Raw genomic sequence first — 23,180 nt, 5'->3', positions numbered from 1 at the left:
GTATTTTGTGGGTTGTTTGATGTTGCTATTAGATGTTATATTTAAAACACATCAAAATCATATTTTTTAAATAAATTGTGAGCCTCTCCGCTCACACAGGGTTCAAATAGGGACGGAAAGAGCAGGTTGGTTGAACACAGGCGTTTATTAACTCCAAACAAAAATATACGCGGGTCTCAAATGTTGCCCGGGTGGGAACCTTCACAGGTCCTTTGGCGACCTTCCAGGATCCCGCCTACTGCAACACAGACCAGAACCAGGTTACGACATGCTTTTATTCTGGCACTGATTACCTGATTCCGATCAGCTGTCTGGCCTCCGGCCGAGCCACTCCCTTCACTCCAGCAGCCAGCGCCCAAATCACACCCCGCTGCCACATACCCCCACCGCCCGACTCAGGCCGGGATCCCGCCGGCCGCAAGCTGACTCTCCCCCCCCCTCCTCCACCGAGCGAGAGGAAATCAGCCACGACCATCCGGTTACCCGGCCTGTGGATCACCTTGAAGTTGAAAGGCTGTAACGCCAGATACCACCGAGTGATCCGAGCGTTGGCATCCTTCATGCGGTGGAGCCACTGGAGCGGGGCATGGTCCAACCAGAGGGTGAAAGGGCGCCCCAGGAGGTAGTACCGCAGGGCGCCGACCGCCCAACGTATGGCGAGGCACTCTTTTTCCACCGTACTGTAGTTCACCTCCCTCTGGGCGAGCTTACGGCTAATGCACAGTACGGGGCGGTCGACCCCCTCTACGTGCTGGGACAAAACGGCCCCCACCCCACTGTTCGAGGCGTCGGTCTGCAACACAAAAGGGAGAGAGAAGTCAGGAGAATACAGAAGCGGCTTACCACAGAGGGCTTTTTTAACCCTCTCAAACGCCAGCTGACACCGCTCCGTCCACTGGACCGGATCTGAAGCACCCTTTTCGGGTCAGGCAGTGCCTAGCCGATCCAGGAGTTCGTCGACCCGGGGCATTGGATAAGCATCAAATTTGGACACCTCGTTCACCCTGCGGTAGTCCACACAGAACCGGATTGACCCGTCGGACTTACGTACCAGCACAACGGGGCAACACCAGTCACTGGTGGACTCTTCTATCACTCCCATCTCTAGCATAGCCTGAAGCTCCGCCTGAACAATTTTCCTCTTGTGTTCAGGCAGCCGATAGGGCCGTGAACGAATGGCCACGCCCGGCGGCGTTTGTATGCGGTGGTGTATGAGAGAGGTGCGCCCTGGCAGTGTAGAGAACACGTCGGCAAACTGCCTTTGCAACGAAGCAACGTCTGCTCTCTGGCCCGGTGAGAGATTGTCGCCACAGCAGACCAGGGCTAATTTGTTGCTTTTAATGACCTCCGGTCCCAACTCATCTCTCTCAATCACCGTGGTGGCCAGAGAAACCGACGCCACCTCCCTCCATGCTTTCAGGAGGTTAAGGTGGTAAATCTGTGTTGCTCCCCCCCTGTCAGAACCCACCACCTCATAATCTACGTCCCCCACTCGTCGTGTGACCATGAAGGGTCCTTGCCATTTGGCGAGTAGTTTAGAGCTAGAGGATGGGAGTAATACAAGCACTTTATCTCCCGGTGAAAATTGTCTCAGTTTCGACCCTCTGTTGTACAGGCGCTGCTGACGTTCCTGAGCCTGGAGCAAATTCTCCCGTGATATCTGCCCCAGTGAGTGGAGTTTTGCTCGCAGGTCCATAACGTACTGTATTTCGTTTTTACTGGTGCTTGGACCCTCCTCCCAGTTTTCCTTAACTAGGTCCAAAACACCCCGGGGCTTCCTACCAAATAACAGCTCAAAGGGAGAAAATCCCGTGGAGGACTGGGGCACCTCCCGCACTGCAAACAACAGAGGATCGAGCCATTTATCCCAATTACGGCTATCTTCGTGAACGAACTTACGAACCATGTTCTTTAGTGTTTTGTTAAACCGTTCAACTAGGCCGCCGGTCTGCGGATGGTAAACACTAGTCCGTATTGAATGGACGCCCAATAGTTCATACAGCTCGCGTAGTGTGCGTGACATAAACTGTGTGTCCTGGTCAGTCAGGATCTCTTTCGGGATCCCGACTCAGGAGATAATGTGAAACAGTGCCTGCGCGACGCTCTTTGCAGAGATAATACGCAGCGGCACTGCCTCGGGATATCGCATTGCATAATCCACTAGGACTAGTACAAAGCGATATCCCCGTGCACTCCGGTCTAATGGCCCGATGAGGTCCATACCAACTCTCTCAAAAGGCACCTCAATCAATGGTAACGGGCGCAAAGGCGCTCTGGGGATGGCCGGCGGGTTAACCAGCTGACATTCACGGCAAGATGCACACCACCGCTTCACATCTGCGCGAATGCCCGGCCAATAAAATCGGGCCATTATCCGGTTTAGTTATTTGTCGTACCCTAGGTGACCTGACATGGGGTTATAATGAGCCGCCTGGAAAACCATTTCCCCGACGGCTTTTTGGCACCAACAACTGGGTATTTATCTCTCCTGTCTGTGTGTCACGGCTTACACGATACAGCCTGTCCCTAACCACCGTAAAGTGTGGGTGAGTGAGTGCTGCTTTTGGGTGTAGCTGGTAGCCATCAATACTCACCACCTGGCCGAAGGCGTGCTGACGGGTCTCGTTCCTCGACTGTTCGAGGGGGAAATCCTCCATGGGAAACACCAGCGGGTCCAGAGGGACCTCCGCCGCCCCCCTCCGTGTCCGTTTCCCCCTCGATGTCGTCAGCCGCCTCCGACTCTCCACTAAACACAGCACACAACTCACATTTCCTGCCGTCCGCTAGCTTAGCAAACCCCGGACAATTCGTTCCCAAAATCAGAGGGTGCGTAAGGCGAGTGCTAACTCCAGCCCTGACTCTATGCTTTTTCCCCTTATAAGAAAGGTCCAGCGTCACCTCCGGGTACTGGTGAATATCCCCATGCACACACCTCACCTTCACCCACGATGCTTCAATCAATGCCCCAGGCCGAACCAGGTGCTGATGGATCATCGTCTGATTACAGCCCGTGTCCATCAGAGCCTGGTGTGTACCCCCCTGTATACATACCGGTATACGGTACGTCCCTTCCAAATTGGGGGAGGCAACTGGCGGTCCTGCAACCCGAACCAGCTGTCCGACCTTCATGAGAGGACACTCCCGTCGGAAGTGGCCGGGCTGCCCGCACCGCCAGCAATCCTGCCCTGGTGTCTGAGGAGCCCCCCGTGGTGCCGGACGACCGGAAGCGTAGGCCGGACCCTGGGGAGAGATAAAAACAAGAGGGTAAGGTAGAGCTAGGGGGGAAAGTGTCTGGGCTGCGGGGTTGGGGCGGTGTGATGGTGGGGAGGGAAGGGCAGCTGCTCCAGGAAACCTCCTCCTCGGGGCTGGGACGGGTCTGCCTGCTGAGATGGCTAGTGGTCGGGGTTCCTCTTTCATGCTCCGCCGGGGAAGCGAGAGGTGGTCCTCCGCGAGGACGACGGCTGCTTCCAGGTTGGCGGGGCGATGGCACTGGACCCAATTCGCCGTCGAAGATGGCAGGCCGGCGATTAACTGCTCCAGCGCCACCTGCCCGACGACTTCCTCAGCGGAGCGCACCCCCGGCTGGAGCCAGCGGCTCGCTGCATCCAGGAGCCGCTGCGCGTAGGAGAAGGGCCGGTCAGCGTCCTCGAAGGGGAGGGCCCGGAACCGGCGGCGATGTCCCTCTGGCGTGCTGCCAAGGCGGTCCAGGATGGCCTTCCTCAGATGCCGGTACACATGCCGAGAGGCTGCTGGCAGAAAAAAAAAACTCGTCCTCGTCTTCCACCACCACTGTTGGGGGTGGTGGAGGACAAGGTTGAGATTGAGACATACGAAAAGGACCGATGGCTGACAGCAACCCTTTCTCGAAGGGCGACATCTCCCTCCCCCTTTTTCTTTTCCTCCGGTCCTCAACAATCTCCTGCCCTGCCCCGGCTTGCTGACTGCTGGCTTGCTGACTGCTGGCTTGCTGGCTGCTGGCTGGCTGACTTTCATCTAGCTGGCTCTCTTCTGGCAGCAGGGGGTCAGGAGTAGCACAGGTGGATGGAGGCAGGGTTTGCCGGGGGACATTGCTGGACGTCTCACGGTCAATGATAAATGGGGTTAAAAAACCCATCACTGCCGTGAAACGCCAGGGCTTATATCCCCCTGACGACCCTGCCCCGCTTCTTTTAGCCTCTTTCTCCCTGGTTTTCTCCTTGCGGAACCTGTCCCTCGGTGACTTCCAGTTAGTCCTGCACAATTCCTCTAATGAAATGAAATAATAAACTTAATTTCTTGAATTACTTGAAGAATTTACTAAATTATTCCTCCATTATAGAAAACCAAATCCCTTTATCACAATCAATTGCATAATAAAAGGTTTTACATGTCACACTTTATATGATGAGATACAATATATATATATATATATATATATAATAATAATAATAATAATAATAATAATAATAATAATAATAATAATATATATATATATAATTGATGACATTAATGTCTACCCAGCTAGCGGGGAACGTTCTCACAACTTTGGCTAACGTTACCTATTGGTTCTAACAAGGTTTTAAAGAAACGTTTTAATCTGATGTTCAAAGAACCTATTTAGGATGTTTATTTGTTCAAATAATGTTCCTATAAGGTTTAAGGTTAACTAAGACATAACGTTTTAACTGCAACATTCAGAGAATGTTTTGAGGATGTCATTAAGGCCTGAGATGACAGAAAGCTTTTTTATAAAACGTTCCTTTAAAGTGATATGTTAACAAAGGTGGAACGTTTTGCCTGCAACATTCTAAGGATGTGTTTTGGACGTTGTTGGGTATCACATTATAGATGTTCTTTATAAAACGTTCCCTCAATGTTACATGATAACAAATGAAGAACATTTTCAAAGCAACATTCCGAAATTGTTTTCAGGATGTTATTGAGGCCTGAGATGAGAGAAAGGGTTGCATAAAATGTTCCCTCAATGTTACATGATAACAAATGAAGAACATTCTCCAAGAAACATTCTGAAAATGTTTTCAGGATGTTATTGAGGCCTGAGATGACAGAAAGTGTTTTATAAAATGTTCCCTTAATGTGATATGTTAACAAAGGTGGAACGTTTTGCCTGCAACATTCTAATGACGTGTTTTGGACGTTGTTGGGTATCACATTAAAGATGTTCTTTATAAAACGTTCCCTCAATGTTACATGATAACAAATGAAGAACATTTTCAAAGCAACATTCTGAAAATGTTTTCAGGATGTTATTGAGGCCTGAGATGAGAGAAAGGGTTGTATGAAATGTTCCCTCAATCTTACATGATAACAAATGAAGAACGTTCTCCAAGAAACATTCTGAAAATGTTTTCAGGATGTTATTGAGGACTGAGGTGACAGAAAGTGTTTTATAAAATGTTCCTTTAATGTGATACGTTAACAAAGGTGGAACGTTTTGCATGCAACATTCTAAGGATGTGTTTTGGGCGTTGTTGAGTAACACATTAAAGATGTTCTTTATAAAACGTTCCCTCAATGTTACATGATAACAATTGAAGAACATTCTCCAAGAAACATTCTGAAAATGTTTTCAGGATGTTATTCTTTTTTTATAAAACGTTGCTGTTATGGCAAATATTAACACGGTCATGGTCAACGTCAGATTTATTTCTAGAGCGCTTTAAAAAACAAACTTGTTGCATTTGTTTGAAAAGGATGTTTTAAAAAAGATCTGATGTCACCATATTTTCCTTTTGAAAAAAACAAACAAGCACGTAATTCACGATAAGCTGTAAGCAGATATTGCATGTTTGCGGTGGCATGTGTGAGTTCCCAGCTAGAAATGTTTGTTACCATTCGTTGTTCTATGAATGTTTTCAGCGGGACGTTTTATTTTGGTTCCCAGAATTTTCTTCTGAAAGGTAGGATAACGTTCTTTAAAAACATTCTTGAAATGTTTGGTGATAACCTTCTTAAGATGTTTTTGATAACCTTCTTAAGATGTTTTTGATAACATTATTAGAACATTATGCCCTACAGTTCTTAAAACGTTTTCAGCAGGGCGTTTTATTTTGGTTCCCAGAATGTTCTTCTGAAAGGTGGGATAACGTTCTTTAAAAACATTCTTTAAATGCTTGGTAATAACCTTCTTGAAATGTTTTTGATGACCTTCTTAAGATGTGTTTGATAACCTTCTTAAGATGTGGTTGATAACATTTTTTGGGACATTATGCCCTACTATTTTTAAAACGTTTTCAGCTTGAAGTTTTAGTTTGGTTCCCAGATTGTTCTTCTGAAAGGTATGATAGCGTTCTTTAAAAACATTCTGGAAATGTTTGGTGATAACCTTCTTAAGATGTTTTTGATAACCTTCTTAAGATGTTTTTGATAACATTATTAGAACATTATGCCCTACTGTTCTTAAAACGTTTTCAGCGGGACGTTTTATTTTGGTTCCCAGAATGTTCTTCTGAAAGGTAGGATAACATTCTCTAAAAACATTCTTACCATTTTTGGTGATAACTTTCTTAAGATGTATGAGCGCATTCATCTTAATAATAAGTGCCGTTCAAATTCTCTACATGATAGGAAAGGAGGTTTCAAACTTCATTTATAACCTCCTTTAGCTTAGGAACCACTGAACCTCCCTTACCAAAAGGAGAGGAGAAAATGCTGCCCCACAATGCCTTGCAGCCGCAGCATTTGCCATCACACAACAGTCGGCCGTTCACGGAAACAACCGATTATGACGGAGAAATTATATCATGAAACTTACGGTGCTTATTAAGCATTTTAAAACGTATGTGGTAAGTTGCCAAAGTGCTTTGTTTTGAACGTTCATCAGTATTATAATCAAAAAGAGAAATATGAACGTTAGTTTTTACTGAAATGATTAAATAAAGCAACATTCAGAGGATGTTTTGAGGATGTTATTGAGGCCTTTCATGTGATATGTTAACAAAGGTGGAACGTTTTGCCTGCAACATTCTAAGGACGTGTTTTGGACGTTGTTGGGTAACACATTAAAGATGTTCGATATAAAACGTTCCCTCAATGTTACATGATAACAAATAAAGAACATTCTCCAAGCAACATTCTGAAAATGTTTTCAGGATGTTATTGAGGCCTGAGATGACAGAAAGTGTTTTATAAAATGTTCCTTTAATGTGATAAGTCAACAAAGTTGGAATGTTTTGCCTCCAACATTCTAAGGATGTGTTTTGGACATTGTTGGGGTAACACATTAAAGATGTTCTTTTATAGAACATTCCTTCAATGTTACATGATAACCAAAGAAGAACATTTTGGAAGCAACATTTGGATAATGTTTTCAGGAGGTTATTATTTTTTTATAAAATGTTCCTGTGATGCGAAATATTAACAGGGTCATGGTCAACGTCAGATTTATTTGTAGTGAGCTTTAAAAAACAAAGTTGTTGCATTTGTTTGAAAAGGATGTTTAAAAGAAATCTGATGTCACCACATTTTCCTTTTTAGAAAAAAACAAGCACGTAATTCATGATATTGCATGTTTGCGTAGGCATGTCTGAGTTCCCAGCTAGACATTGTTGGTTCTAAAAACATTCTGAGAATGTTACCATCCATTGTTCTAAGAATGGTTTCATCGAGAACTTTTATTTTGGTTCCTAGAATGTACTTCTGAAAGGTAGAATAACGTTCTCTAAAAACATTCTTAAAATGTTTGGTGATAACATTGTTCGAACATTATACCCCAAGTGTTTTTGTTGTTTATGCACATACAGTACGTATCTCTATTGTCATATGGATCGAATAACACTTAGAAAACCAAAGACAGACATCTAGAAGAACGGACCGACTATCACTGCCAGTCCCTGAAACCCCTGTTAGTGTTTGTATGTGTTTCTTTCTACTGTGTGTCTCTCTCTCTGCCTGCTGGTATGCTCTACACGGCTGGAAGCAATCTCCAATCAACCACACCTGCAACCTGCTCGTCAGCCACACTATGAAAGCCTGCAGCCTGCACTCATTCCCTGCCGGATTGTTGCTGTGAACGGATTGTTGCTGTGAACGGTTTGTTGCGTGCCGCTCTATCTTTTTACCAGCATATTCTTTAACAACTTTGCCTGCTTTTGCCTCACACTGATTTGTGTGTCTCTCCCAGGAGGAATCCAAGGCCTTCCACACTCCCAAGACCAGCCAGGCCTCTCTACCCACCCTGGAACCACTTTTTCCCACTGCCGCCATAACCAACCTCCACTCCCAGCTCCCCTTTTCTAATAAACAAATGTTACTTTCACCAGCTGAATCCGTGTCATCCTTTTACATATGTTAATAGTCAAATTCCAATTGTTAAGTCAACTATCATAATCATCCTAATGACCACAGTGGTCAGTCCACGTACCCAGGAATTTTGAGTTCAACAATTACAGGAATATTATGTCCTTATGTTCAAATAATGTAAACATATTTTAGTAAATGGTTACCATAGAACATTTGCATAATTTCTTTAAAATAAACCATGTTATCCTTCTCTAAAATAATAACATTCTGGCAACATAAAAAATCTAACTTGCAGCTGAAAATGTTTTAAGAACAGTAGGGCAATGTTTTTAGAGAACGTTATCTTACCTTTCAGAAGAACATTCTGGGAACCAAAATAAAAGTTTCTGGCGAAAATGTTTTAAGAACAGTAGGGCATAATGTTCTAACAATGTTATCAAAAACATTTTAAGAATGTTATCACCAAACATTTTAAGAATGTTTTTAGAGAGCGTTATCCTACATTTCAGAAGAACATTCTGGGAACCAAACAAAAACTTCCCGCTGAAAACGTTTTAAGAATAGGAGGGCATAATGTTCTAACAATGTTATCACCAAACATTTTAAGAATGTTTTTAGAGAACGTTATCCTACCTTCCAGAAGAACGTTCTGGGAACCAAACAAAAACTTCCCGCTGAAAACCTTCCTAGAACAATGACTGTAACATTCTCAGAATGTTTTTAGAGCCAAACATTTCTAGCTGGGTATGGTCCTATTTTATGCAACATTCCATGCTAGCTAAATATACTGTCTATGCCTGCTAGCTGTCCATTCAATGTTAAAACGAAGTACACTGGATATAAACTCCCCAAACATGCGAAAACCTACCAGTTTCACCCACTATCTCTGCCACCTCCCTCCATGCCTGGCTCCTCCGGTTTATATCCCGGTAGGTGAACAGGGACTGATCGTATAGGACCGGGTGATTTCCGACTGCTAGTATTATTTTATCCTCCATTTTTTGGTACATGAGGAAATGAACTGCGGTCTGGCTCTCCCAACATACACACGGTTTGATTGGCTAGCGCTTGTACTGGCAGATTTGCATACGCGGGATTTGATTGGCTGACACCTACGTCAAAGCTTCAAAAGTTGAACATTGCTCAACTTTTGCAGCGAGCACTGCGAGCAACGCTCCCGCAATGCAGTTCGGCGAAGACACCCCAAAGTGAATGGACGCGTTCAAGAGTCAATGCACGCCGCCGTGTGGACGGGCCGTAACTTGTAAGTTTACTGACATTCACATACCTCTGAATATAGAAACTCTGCGTCTGCGGCTGACAGTTTAAAGTTTAAACCATAGAGGTTAAACACTGTCAGCCAATAAAACACGTTTATTTCGATGCAACTCTCTGATTGGTCTGGTGGTGTCCTGCCTCTGTTGCATTCACTGAACACGGGAAATTACAATTCTGCCGTCGTCTAGGTAAAGTATGGTTAATGTATTATATTATTGAGGGAGAATTTGTCCGGGGCTAAAGAAAAAACTTCGGCACCGGATGCCTACCCCAGGCGACGCCCATGGGGCCGACCATAGCTACTGTGTTTTATAGCAGTGCATGCTACCTCTGTTTAGCGGCAAGATGCTTCTTAGCTTCCTCGACAGATGACAGCCGAACTTTGTCTCCATTCTCCGCCGTAATCATCAGCTTGGCCGGGTACTGGAGAGCAGGCCTAAGTCCGAGTTTATACAGCTGCGCCATTACCTCGCGGTACAGAGCTCGCTGCATCACAACCTCGGGAATATAATCTTCGTAGAGGGCAATCAGTTTCCCCTCGTACCGTAGATCCGCTCTCATTTTCCGGGCTTCACGGATGACTCTTTCCTTGGTCTGGAAGTTGTGAAATCGGATGATGACAGGCCTCGGTCTTTCCCCAGGCTTTGGCTTTGCGACTAACGACCTGCGAGCCCGGACCAATTCAGGAGAAGTAGGCAGGATTTGGTCCCCCAGAAGCTGGGGTAGTAGGTCGGAGAAGAAGGCGGTTGGTCGTGGGCCCTCAATCGACTCCGGGAGACCAATGATGCGGATATTCTTACGGCGGCTGCAGGCCTCGAGGTCTGCAGTTTTCGCCCGCAGCTTAGCATTGCTAGCAGCTGGCTCCGCACATGTAGCTTCCAAAGTCGACAGGCGCCCGTCGCAATCGATTCCAAAGAGGTAACACGCTGCCCATGATCAGAGATAGTCGCATGAATCAGATCAATTTTGGACTCGAGTGCGGCGAGCCATAGCCATTATATACAGTTTTTAATGAACGATTGGAGAATAACGAGTAATGAATATGCTTTCTAGGGATCTGCAGATACATTTGTAGTCTTCTCAAGAACCAACTATGAAATATCTCGCCTGATTGTTTGCACTTGACAATCACCTTCACTTAATTTTACTCAGGTGTAACTAAAGTCTGATTTAAGGGTTGTTTATATTTCACATCATTAATCCAAATCTGTAAAGTAACTAAAATAAATGTAGTGGAGTAAAAATACCAGGTTAATTTAAAGAAAGCCTTCAGGATTACAAAAGACCCCCATCACCCCAGCCACAAACTGTTCAGTCTGCTTTCGGCGGTACCGCAGCATCCGGACTACAACCACCAGATTCAGGGACAGTTTCATCCCACAGGCAATAAGACTGTTAAACACCTGAACTTTGAAACAACATCCATAACATTCATCTGGCCGCTACTTAGAAGTTATTTATCTAGTATATCATATTCCAATCACTTGTATATAGACTCTTATTGCACTATTTCACCATTTTACTATTTCTCTTTTTGTTTTATTGCGTTGCACTGTTGGAGGAGCCTGTGACCTAAGATTGGGGGGTGGGGTGGACACGTTCCAGTCCTGTTTTGGATAGTGTGCCGTCGATGGGTTTCATTCCATTTCAAAGTGCTGTTTGACGCTCCGCGTAAACTTCTGCCACAGACATCCAATCACAGAGCTTGAGGACTAATCACGGGGTTTGTCAAGCAAAGCGCACGGTGTCGCATGGTGTAGTCCTAAACGATAGCTGAGGATTATGGGTAGTGTAGTGTCTTCTGCTATCCTAAACTCCGAAAAAATATTTGTTTCTCCCAATCGAAGGGGAAAACACAAAAGCATTGTACACAATTTAAACCAATCAATGTTCTGTAATTAACAAGGATAATCTGGTGTTTTTCAGTTGATGAGTAGTGCAGATATCACTGTAAAAATCAATCGACAGTAAGGAGAATACTTACTTCCGGGTGTAAAATTCTCCATTATCCAATGGGAATGGACGCTCACATTGCCTTTAACTGCCACCGACATGGACCGATGCGGTGCTTCCCTGAGCGTCAAATACCGCCGCCGATGGGAATACATTGTAATCAGTTGAAAGCTCTTTGCGTCCGTTTATGAAGCTGAAAGAGACTCAGCGCGTCACAACTGCACGCCATAGGACCTGACCAGGCGTCGCTCCTGGACGTTCAGGGAGTGAGACTGTGTTGTGTGTAACAAGACATGAAACTATAAGTGTTAATTGTGTCTAAATACTTCAAAATTAAGTATTTCTATCGAAGAATATGATTTGGGGTATTTGCAAAGCAACTATCTGCGGACTTAGAGGAAATCGTACACAAAGTATGTTGACAGATCATTTGGAATGTAATTGAGCGGACTTACTAGCGTGGAAACCATCACAGAAATTGACCACTTGGAATGCTTTTGCATGACATTAGGACAACATGTAAAGTGTGAAGTCTGTGAAAGGTAGCAGATGTTGCAGTTGATATTTATACTCTATTATCTATCTTTGTGACCTGTAGTAGACAGCGTTCTGCTAGAAAGACTGATAGAGAACGATTAAGGTCTTTGTACAGTTGTATGCTAATTGGTCTATTCAAATGTGTACTGAACATGTGTTGACACTTTTCAAATGTATGGCATGATTACACGCACTGTAATCATGCCATACATTTGAAAATATACTGCTAATATGCATGTTAATTAACAACTAGTTGTTGGTGAATTTGTGTACCTTAATATAAAGTGTTACCATAAATGCATTCCAAGTAGATTCTGACTGAGCTGAGCCAGTTATATCAGCTCTCAGCTTAAAAAGAGGCAGACATCCATGAGGCAATGTGTGGAGGGCAATAAGGCATAAGGCACCTTTTAAAAAGCTCTGCAGCCTTTACACCAGCAGAGCAGCTGAATCCAGAGAATTCCCGCCCAGCAACAAAAAGGTCACGCCTGTCACAGCTGAGCCATGAAGAGCTGCAGAACATGCTTTGAGAAAATACCTTTTAATGACGAGCACATATAACAATGCAAAACCGAAGTGACCTTACAGCTGGGATAACACCCTCCCGAGAGTTTGATAAGACCCTCTCTGCCTATATTGTAGCAGTGAAGACTGAGCCGTCACCTATTTTTACACATAGATCCTCAAAACACACACATGTGCTCACCACTGAACACACACACACACACACACACACACACACACACACACACACACACACACACACACACACACACACACACACACACACACACACACACACACACACACACACACACACACACACACACACACACACACACACACACACACACACACACACACACACACACACACACACACACACACACACACACACACACACACTTCTTCACACTTCCATGGTACAAAACATGCACTGCGAACAATGTTGACACTGATCTTCTTATAAAACTATAAGGACTTTATTAACAGTTCCTTTGTTCCCGCAATCTTAGCTACTGTTAGATTTGACCACATATCCACAATAAATGACGCAAAGAGGTGTTAAACAAGGAAACCCTGATGAATGTGGACTTGGTGTTGATTTGTAGACTACCAAGCAATCACCTAAACCAGCTGATGATTCAGCTGAGCTCAGATGTCTGATCAGACATTTTTTAGACACACATTTATGATCATGCACAGATCCCTCTCGCTCCTTCCTTTCCCTGCTTCCTCAGTCTGCTTACCATCAGCCTAGACAACAAATAACTAAAGATGTCATGTTAATGGCAGGGGGCTCTACTGAAGCGTCTGGCCAGCACAGACAACCGGAGGAAGCTTTCTGCTGACAAATGGGATTTGGTGCTGGGCTTGAGCAGCATTAACTGGTGGGTTTTATTGGTTGAAGGAGCACGATATCATGGCGGGTTTCTCCTCTATGCCCCTCTGGCAAAGTGGATGACGTTGCAAGGAGCAAAGGCATTTGGTCACGCAAAGGTGCCGAGCACTATTAAACAGATGGCAGGAGACCAGTGAAGAGAGTGGCAATGGACAGCAGATGGAGAAGAGATTATGCAGGAGGCCAGAGGAATGCAGTGCATACTCCCGACACACTGCAGCCCCCTCTTACTGCTCACATAAACACTTGATGAGTTTACCTCCTAGTTTTTACTCTTGTTTGTAGTGCATGTGAAATATGAAACGGTGTGCATTTCCAGACAATATGCATAAAAGAGAACAGAACACATCTGCCTTTTTTGAGAGAACACAACTGATTTCATGGAGAGTAGAGGGTATTTATTGTCCCTTTATGATCATGTATCTAGAATGACAATAATGCAATCAGCACAGAATGACAAAACATTTTACATGAACATAACATTTTGCAATAGTAATTCAAAGGTAAACCAATAGGGGGCAAACTTGTACAATCATCAAAAAGTCAGGTCATGTGTGTGTTAGCGCTGCACAGTGCAGGGGAGTCAAATTGTGCACAATGACATCTTCATCTGCTTTCTGTGAGACCGTTTTATAAATAAGGTAAGCCTATAAACGTGGAAGTAAGGGTTACTTATTTTAATTTTAATAAGATTCATATTATGGAATTATTCATATTTAATAATAATATGCGGCCCTGAGTTTTTAGTGATATATATTCAAAACTTCTAAAAAATAATCCATATAAAGTAAAAGGTGGTTTCTTTAAAAAAAAAAACGCTATAAATGAACCTCATACAAACATATATTACTATAGAAACACCTCACAATGACCAACAGAGATATATATGTATATTATTTATATTGCCATGTAAACATGCTTAATAAATATAGAGAAACACTTACAAAATACAAAAAAGAGACACTATAGGATTCAGCTTCCCTCTCAAATGAAAACAACCCATGAGGCAAAGGAGACATATACCCCTTCTTCTGTGCACAATTTCATATAAAAAAGTGTGATGTGAAGGAAAATATGACTATGGGGGTCTTTGAAGGAAAAACACCCATCCGAGAGCTGCTGGGACAGGATGAGTGAGAGTGTAGCTGGGGATGTGGGGGCTTTGAAACCACAGGTAAGAGTGACAGGCTAACCCCGCTCTCTGTCAGCGACGACATGTGAGTATGACATTTGAGAGCAAGGTTACACAACACAGGAATCTGTTGGAGCTGAATATTATATCTTATGAGAGAAGTCAGATCTTAAGAGCAGAGACACTGACTTCCTACATTTATTTCACTTTTCAACAAATAAAAAAAACACTTCCAACCTAATCTGTAGGCAGTGGTGGAAGGTAACTAAGTATATTTACTTAAGTTCTGTACTACATTGTAGATACTTGTACTTCGTTTGGGTAATTCCATTTTCTGCTACTTTATACTTTTACTCCGCTATATCAGATGTTTGTACTTTTTACTCTTATGTATTTATATAATAGTATCATTTATTATTTACTTTTCAGATTCAAATTATTGAAATATTATAATAATATATAACACATACCTTAAACTTTATTTATACCTGGAGAAATTCACAAGCTATACCCAGCAGTACATAAAGTAATTCGATTTATCAGATGCAGAAAATACATGAATGCATCAATAATTATAATAAAAAAATTGCCATTCTGAGTATGAGTACTTTAAGTATATTTTAAAGCTTATACTTGTTTACTTTTACTTAAGTATCATTTTTACTTAAGGACTTTTACTTGTAACACATTTTCCCTTGAGCTGAACTATATCCTCGACCCAAAGAGGAATACACAATCTGACTCAATGTTCTGAGCCAAATATTTTATTAACAAATGTGATTAAGAAAAATCCTGAATAGGGCTCACATTTAAAACATAAATAAAAAAAACAGAATAGGTCATGTCATATACATGAAATGAAGTCCTGGCAGGTGTTTGGCAAATCCATGAGAGCTCTGTAGTTCTTTATTAGTCTGTGCACTGTTATTGGAAGAGTGTCGTCCATTATACCTGGCAGCTGCAGAGCTGCCTCTGTGAGGAGCCCGGTCAGAGGATGGCGGCCTTAGGGGCCTCAGGGGCCTCAGGGGCCTCAGGGGCCTCAGGGCAAGGCACTTACTCACTGGCTCTGATATTAGCACTACTATAAAGAATACATTAATCCAATAGAAATAGCTGGTGTAACTGTAAGATAAAAGCAACAAATACAAGCCACGTAGCAACTGAAACAAAATAAAAGGCCAGTCTCTAAACGTTTTGTATGCTATTCATATTGTTATGTATTGGAGTTGCAGCAGGTACAAGCACATCTATAGGCAAAATAAAAGCACGAAAATCGACACCTTATCATGGTTTGAGATCATGACAGTAATGTAACAGAGTAGTTATAATAAGGAAACCAAATGCAGAAGTGGCATGAAGCAAAGTCATTAAGTCATTTGACTATCAAATACATCTGAGTTCAAATCACTAAAGAATTATACTAAAAGCATTATAATTCATCGTTAGTGTTTCCCAGCTTCAAATAAATAAAACTAAATTCCCTCAGGAAAATAATGTAACCTACCTTGTTTTTAATTGAAAAAGAATTATTGGTTATTGTACCTATTATAGAGCAGGAGGTATAAAAAACGCTGGTTGTTCTAATGTATTTTTTCCAAGGACCAAAATGCAGACACAATTTAAATTGTTATACATTTCGCGAAACGGATATGTTGAGGAAATGTCATCGTCTTTAATGTAAAAATGTGGGGTTTTATGTGTCTTCTAATCTGTCCGCAATGCTCAGTGTTCTGACAGTGAAGACAGGGACCCGGGTGATATGAAACCGAACGAAAACCACAATCATGCAGGGTGCACAATGTGCTGCAGCTCTTCATCTGAAAAACGACACGGTTGTTATCTCGCACATAATGAACGGAGATCTGGCATGTGCAAAATAAGGATTAACTCGGGTTTAAAGATTTGCATGAATTATCTCCAATTATCCTTTAAAATCATATTTTAACTGTTATTGTTTTGTTGGATAAATGACTCATTTTTAAAAAATATATAAATTGTTTGAAAAGTATTAATTCCCCACTGTGATACAGCATTTATAACAAAAAATTGAAGTGGTTATGGTCAGAAATATTGAAGTTTTGCCAGAGCCGCAAACACTCTAACGCATGAGGAAGAGCTTGTTGTGTAGTTGAGGAGCCAATAGGCGGCGCTGCAGACCAACTGTGTGACAACAACTATGCAAAGAGACAACAACTATGTGTCCTGCTGCACTCAGCAGCATATTCCTGTTCAAAACTTTATTTCGCCTCCTGTTGTTCTGTCATGCGCAGTGAAATTAGGAGAATTAGAGAATCAAAATATTTCATTACAATTATTTATAACAAACGGCTCATGACAATCCTAGTAATTCTACATTTCACGAAAGTACATTTGCTTTTTATCTTTGATTAAAATGTATTTTTTTTAATTAATATTCAACAATTCCTTCTGTCAGGAATCAAACATTTGCGTTTACATGAACCTGCTGATCGAAGCCGGTGTGTGTGTGTGTGTGTGTGTGTGTGTGTGTGTGTGTGTGTGTGTGTGTGTGTGTGTGTGTGTGTGTGTGTGTGTGTGTGTGTGTGTGTGTGTGTGTGTGTTTGATTCGGGCTGTCAAAAGTCTTACCAAATTCGCATTTTATTTAATCTGTGGCGAAAAACCAACCGCAAAGTAATTCAAAACCGGTATAATTAATCTCTCACGGTGCCACTTCTAATATATTTAATCAAAAGATTGGTCAATGGTAAGAAAAATAATCACACTTTAGTATCTTTACAAAAATATTAATAGTTTTTGATACAACACATTGCCTTCATATAGTAGCTTACCTCAACAAATGACAAACTATTTCATTGCACACAATATATGAAAAATAATAAAAGGACAATTCATGTTTGGAGAACTAGGAGCTGACTCGGGTAAAACGCCTATTTAGCTGTAAATAACACAGGCAAACCTGCAACCCGTGTGACGTTTTCATAACGATAAAATTAACCAGAAGTTCCTGAGAAATATGAAACTGGAGAAGTGAGAAAAGAGCAGCTAATTGTCAGAAGAAACACGTGCCGTTGACTTTGTGTGATCGCCATGCTGCAGGGTGTCACAAACCACACCATTCATTATCCTACCACAAATAAATAAAATGATTTAAAGCGATGGCTCTTGCTTTTGCCCTCCGCTCTCTCAATTGGATTTGATGGTTTCAAAAAAATCTTGTAAACTGCTCGAGTATCCAAAAGAACGTTCTGGAGGAACAAACGATCAGGGTTTCCTTGTGCCCCTCCAATCATGTCTTTAAAGAAGGTATCAGCCTTGGCTATGTGGTACGAGAGGTGTCAGATTAGAACACGCTTCATACTATGGTCTAGAGCCCTAGTTGCTATCCAAACACAAATAAACAGAGGAGGAACATTGGAGTTAATGATAGAGGAGGGGGGTGGAGGCGTGTCGGAGGGCGGGCTGAGCGCTGCAGAGCCCCGAAGCCCTGAAAAGTGAGGACCGGTGCGCATTACCCACACTTCCAGCCCCAGTTCCGGACGGATCGCACTCTGCTGCTGTCGGTCCTCCTTACTTTTACAAGCTGTCAGATCTCTGCAAAGGTCCGAGACATCAGCTGACCGCATGGCTTCATGAAAGTTTCATGGACTTGGAAAACTTTCAGCGGCGCTTTATTGGAGCTCTTGGCCTCTTTAGTTCCTGTGGATTACTGGCATAACGCAGGACCCTTTGCAGCTATTTATTGGGGTAAGATTCTGTTTGCTAGTGTTCATGTCAGTCTTCTGCAGGGAGGGACTCTCAAGTTCCTTTGGAGAACTTTTAAAGAGAATAGCCTACATTACGTGTCAGCTCAAACCAAATAGATCAAAAATGGTAATACAAATATAATGAGCATAAGTTAAATTAAATGTTGTTTAAGAAGTGGTGGTTGCTTGGTGATGATCAACACCTTGAGGTCATAGTTCACCCACGTTTTGACATCACTGTTCTCTGTCCTCAGTGCATAACATCCCGAAACAAGCGGTCCATAAAAACTAGTCTTGATTGAAAGAAATGTAAAGGCTTCGTCCAAAAAAGGAATATGACAAGAATTAGCCTAAAAGAACACGGCAAGGCGTTGAGACTGCTGTCAAAGTGAAGTCCAAAGGTTATTGAGAGAATAGGTTGAACACAGTTGTTCATATGATCGGAGAACAAGTGCCTGCATGGTGACTTAGGCTGCACCTGTGCACACTTTCATTTAACCCTATCCCGCCTGTGAAAGGGAAGCAAAGTATTCAAAGATCTGTGGAACGAATGTAATGACCTGACCGAAACAAGCAGCAGCCCTCCGGCTGGACTTTCACTCTGCAGTGTGAATGTCTTAATCTCCAGAAAGGTTCAAGTTCTGCACCCTTGTGAAATATTTCATTCAAATACGATTTCATCTGACCTTACAAAAACCCGCTAAGCAAAATATTCAAATACAGGAAACAGTTTTTTTTAAATGTAATTATCGACTGAATCGGAAGGTCAGCTCGCCGTCGCACCGCAGTTTCCACTGGAGACCTGGCCGATACACGGGGTTCTCCTCCGGGCTGGAAACACCCCTTGTCATCCAGGAACAGGGGCATCGGGTCTCAAGTATTCTTGTTAATATTTCACCATATGTCCTACATTGTGGAGATAGATTCATCTTCATGTAAACTTGTTCTGTAGAGAAGTTAAAAGGCCCAGAAGTTATTTGCAACTCTGTTTTATTGGGAAATCTATATTATTTTAAAAGAAAACACATTTAGAAAATAAACCTACAAGATAAATATTTGGCCACGTTGGCTACGTTCCACCAAAATGAAAATAAAAAAGCACATGCATTTCAAGAAGGGATTAAATTCACTTTCTTGTGGGTAAGGGCCAGCATTTCTGTGTTCTGCTCTGACTCACCCACTGATTTGATCGCTGCTTGCAAAATTCCTGACTTCTGCAAAAAAACAAGGAAGAAACTTGTTTTTCATTGTGAAACACTACAACGTGTCTTCTCTAATTACCTTCTATGAGATATAGAGCATTTTTATTCTTCATGTGTAATTTAAAGTGTACATCGATGCCATATTAGTGTTTCACACCCACTTAATTTAATTACAGTTTCGATGACTGATTTGTTTTATTAAATCGCTTTGAAGCGTCTCTCCGTCTTTGGGACACACTGTGTTTTTGCTACTGCGTGTGTATGTTCTCTTGTGTTTGTTCTGAAGACGAAGAAGGATTTCACTTAAAACGATTTTCACCTTTGGCAAATTATAAAATTATTATAATCATTAATTTTCTAAATAATCTGAGTCCACATTACCCACTTTAAATTAGAGGGAATTTCCTTTGGTTAGCGCACCATGAATATATCCTGTCAGTTTAGTAAAAACTACATAGGTTAAAATAGTCTACAGTCAAACAGGTGTTTTCACTTTAACATGTACTCAAAGGGAATGTGTGGATGAGCTGTTTTGTTAATACTGGCTCAAATGTTGCATTTGTTCACAACACTCATTCTTTCGTATGTTTTCTTCTCAGGGTATTTACCGTGTCTTCTGCTGAGTTCTGAGCCGAGATGGGGAGCAAAGCCCTGCACGCTCCGATCCCCCTGCACCCGGCCCTGCAGCTCACCAACTACTCCTTCCTGCAGGCCGTCAACACGTTCCCCGTGGAGCAGCTGCAGGGGCTGTACGGCCTCAGCGCGGTACAGACCATGCACATGAACCACTGGACTCTTGGTTACCCGCACATCCAAGGCCTGAGGTCGACGATCACAGAGATGGCAGCAGCCCAGGGTCTGGTGGACCCCAGGATTTCCTTTCCAGCGTTACCCTTCACAGCTGCAGCGCAGCTCTTCCACCCTAAACAAGCAGGCTTTGCAAATGGCCTTCCCCTGCTGCACAAGGAGAGACCGAGGTTTGACTTCGCCAACTTGGCCCTCGCTGCCACTCAGGAGGACCCTCCGAAGGCTGGGGATCTGGCGAAGTTGGCATCGGGGCTAGGGGGAACCATCTCCGAGCTGAGCAAGCTGTCCCCGGACAGAAAGCCCACCCGGGGCAGGCTCCCATCCAAGACTAAAAAGGAATTTATTTGCAAGTTTTGCGGCAGGCATTTCACCAAGTCCTACAACCTCCTGATCCACGAGAGGACCCACACAGACGAAAGGCCCTACACCTGTGATATTTGTCACAAGGCTTTTAGAAGGCAGGACCATCTCAGAGACCACAGGTAAGATACATTTGTTTAACAGATAAGGTGCTGCACATTCACATATTCCCGGTTATGCAAATAATTGTAATCCCAAATGTGTATTAATCTAAATAACCTCGTCACTTCCATTTAAAAGTATTTAATGTTTTTTATTTATGTTGCTACCAAATAAAGGCGTTTGCCAAATAGTTCTGCACGAGGGCGCTAAAGGTCTTTTACGCATTATGCTGCACAGTAGAGATGTTTCGCCCTGTGACTGGGGTTTATAACCGCTTCAAGAGAATCCATGCCTGAGCAGACATTTGATTAAGTGTCATTTCTGTTTTACAGATACATCCACTCCAAGGAAAAGCCATTCAAATGTCAAGAATGTGGGAAGGGATTCTGTCAGTCTCGAACTCTAGCCGTCCATAAAACCTTACATATGCAGGTAAGCTGGACATATTAACAGTCTCCATGATTTTATACTCACTAAACTATGTGATACCTTATGATCATAATTCACTGTCTACTGCATACATGGGGCTCACACTCTCATTGAACAGTTTCGTATGGCCAATTACCAATTAAAATAAATAAATAAAATGAGAGACAAGTACAATTTGTGTTAAACTTTGTGTAAATCAGTGAGCGCTATATCTGACGCAATAGTGAACAAATTGAGATGAATGAAAGCTTTGCTATAGACGTTCTATACAATTAAAGGGAATAATCCTTTGCTTGCTTCAAATCTAAACAGGAGTCTCCCCACAAATGCCCCACATGCGGAAGAACCTTTAATCAAAGAAGTAACCTGAAAACTCACCTTCTCACCCATACAGACATCAAGCCCTACAGCTGTGGCCGCTGCGGAAAGGTGTTTCGGCGCAACTGTGACTTGCGACGGCACAGTTTGACGCACAGCCCACAGGACTACTAGCCTGGAAAGACTAACAAAATAATAATGGACAAAAAGCAGCAAGACAAGTCAACGAATATTTTTTTTCAAAGACAATCTCCAAATCAGGACACGTTTACTGCCGCACTATAAAGAGTGGGATGTGGTTACATCTCAAGAGCCATGCTTTCAGACCACCTGTAAATACCCAGACCCTGTACATAATGTTTTTCTATGTTCTGTCTTACCTTGAAATTATAAACTTGTCAAAAAACAGTCATAAATTTAAAGTATGTTCAATTGTATTGTATAATTAAATATTTCCATGATACATTTGCATATGCCTTGTTTTTTTTTACATGATCTGCTTCACAGTGTAAAAGCCCCAAAAGCAATATTTAGGTAAAATCGATTCCTATGAACAATGACTGTGTTTACAGCCAGTGAGAGCTGTTGTTATTTTTCTGTTTTACGGTATACAGCAGAATATATCCGTTAGCAGCTAGAGTATGGAATGCAAAATTATGTGTCTTTTCAATTGATTATGGTAAACAATCCGAATGTTTATTTAATAAAATGAAAATCATTACGATTTGTACACAGATGTACATCCCTTTAAGTGTTGAGTGTAAATATTTTAATTATAGAGCTCAGTTATTCTAGATCCTGGACCTAGAGACTCATTCGTGTTCTCCTCGCCTCATTAGAAGCTTCATCACATCTGTCTCTGCATCGCCTGTGATGTCGGTGGACGTTCAAAGCGACAGAAAGAGTCTCCAGCGCAAAAACACAATTTAACCGAAGGAGATGAGACCTGGCTGACGGATTATATGTTTTGGGGGAAATTGATCAAGCTTCAATAATCCATCAATTACAAAACCAACAAAAAAATGATATGCAACTGATTTCATTTAGTTTTTTAGACCCTATTTTACATCAACCCTCGAACAATTGTTGTTGAGCACATTTTTAATTTATATAAACATCATACTTATCTGAGCAGCCGCACAACTCGAGTCAAAGCTAATTTAGGTAGCCTATAGTAGGCCTATGTGGGCTATAGTTTAAACATCATTATTTATTTTCACTGTATAATTATTATACAGAATAGGCTACGTTTCCGGGAGATGGTTGCTAGAAGCATCGGTAAAGACGGTTTTCTATAAATGCGATTTATAAAAGATGTACATGTTTGGATTTGATCCAACTAACCTTCGATCGGTTAAATTCAGAATGCGCTTACATATTAACCATAGCTATGCCCGGTGTCCGAATATCTATACTATTTAGGCCCGGGCCGCCCCTCCCTACACGCAGATCACGCAGACTGCGTGCCTCACCTTTCGGAGGGAGCCTCATCGTGCGGAGGGAGCCTCACCTCGCGGAGGGGACATCATTTTGCGGAGGGAGCCTCATCTGAAGCGCAAATAAGGTGCAACTCAGTTTATGCGCAAATGCGACTCAATTAAGCGGGCCACAGTTTTGCCGCTGCGAGGCTCCTCATCACATAACTTTGCCTGGGGCCACAAGTTGGCCAGGGGCAGCCCTGAATGTAGGCTATATA

At 42.6% G+C, this 23,180-nt stretch overlaps 1 protein-coding gene and 1 long non-coding RNA gene across 3 annotated transcripts; one reads left to right on the top strand and one right to left on the bottom strand.

Moving 5' to 3' along the window:
• The first annotated feature begins 17,306 nt into the window (after positions 1 to 17,306).
• On the top strand, positions 17,307 to 21,947 carry osr2 (odd-skipped related transciption factor 2). 2 transcript variants are annotated; one of them, XM_079640257.1, is made up of 4 exons: positions 17,307 to 18,267; positions 20,068 to 20,757; positions 21,070 to 21,169; positions 21,479 to 21,947. In XM_079640257.1, exons 2-4 carry the CDS (start codon positions 20,105 to 20,107, stop codon positions 21,656 to 21,658), a joined length of 933 nt encoding a protein of 310 aa, XP_079496383.1. In that variant the 5' UTR covers positions 17,307 to 18,267; positions 20,068 to 20,104; the 3' UTR covers positions 21,659 to 21,947. The 2 variants fall into 2 exon arrangements, with proteins under 2 accessions (XP_079496383.1, XP_079496384.1); XM_079640258.1 differs by having other exon boundaries at positions 17,319 to 18,267; positions 21,561 to 21,947.
• LOC307013018 lies at positions 18,274 to 20,208 on the bottom strand. The gene is made up of 3 exons (XR_013800817.1): positions 20,077 to 20,208; positions 19,444 to 19,480; positions 18,274 to 19,212 (listed from the first exon to the last, which is right to left on the bottom strand). It is a non-coding gene; the product is annotated as an uncharacterized lncRNA (long non-coding RNA).
• Positions 21,948 to 23,180: the final 1,233 nt, after the last annotated feature.

Source organism: Notothenia rossii (assembly GCF_949606895.1).
Source record: "Notothenia rossii genome assembly, chromosome: 7".
NCBI lineage: Eukaryota > Metazoa > Chordata > Actinopteri > Perciformes > Nototheniidae > Notothenia > Notothenia rossii.
The sequence above is the reverse complement of the archived record's forward strand: the minus strand, read 5'-3'. Positions and strand labels throughout refer to the sequence as shown.

Bases quoted from the DNA above. Each gene is read 5' to 3' on its own strand.
- osr2 (XM_079640257.1), top strand. From the start codon at position 20,105: ATGGGGAGCAAAGCCCTGCACGCTCCGATCCCCCTGCACCCGGCCCTG. The intron at 20,758-21,069 runs GTAAGATACATT...TCTGTTTTACAG, and splicing joins GACCATCTCAGAGACCACAG to ATACATCCACTCCAAGGAAA. The intron at 21,170-21,478 runs GTAAGCTGGACA...AAATCTAAACAG, and splicing joins ATAAAACCTTACATATGCAG to GAGTCTCCCCACAAATGCCC.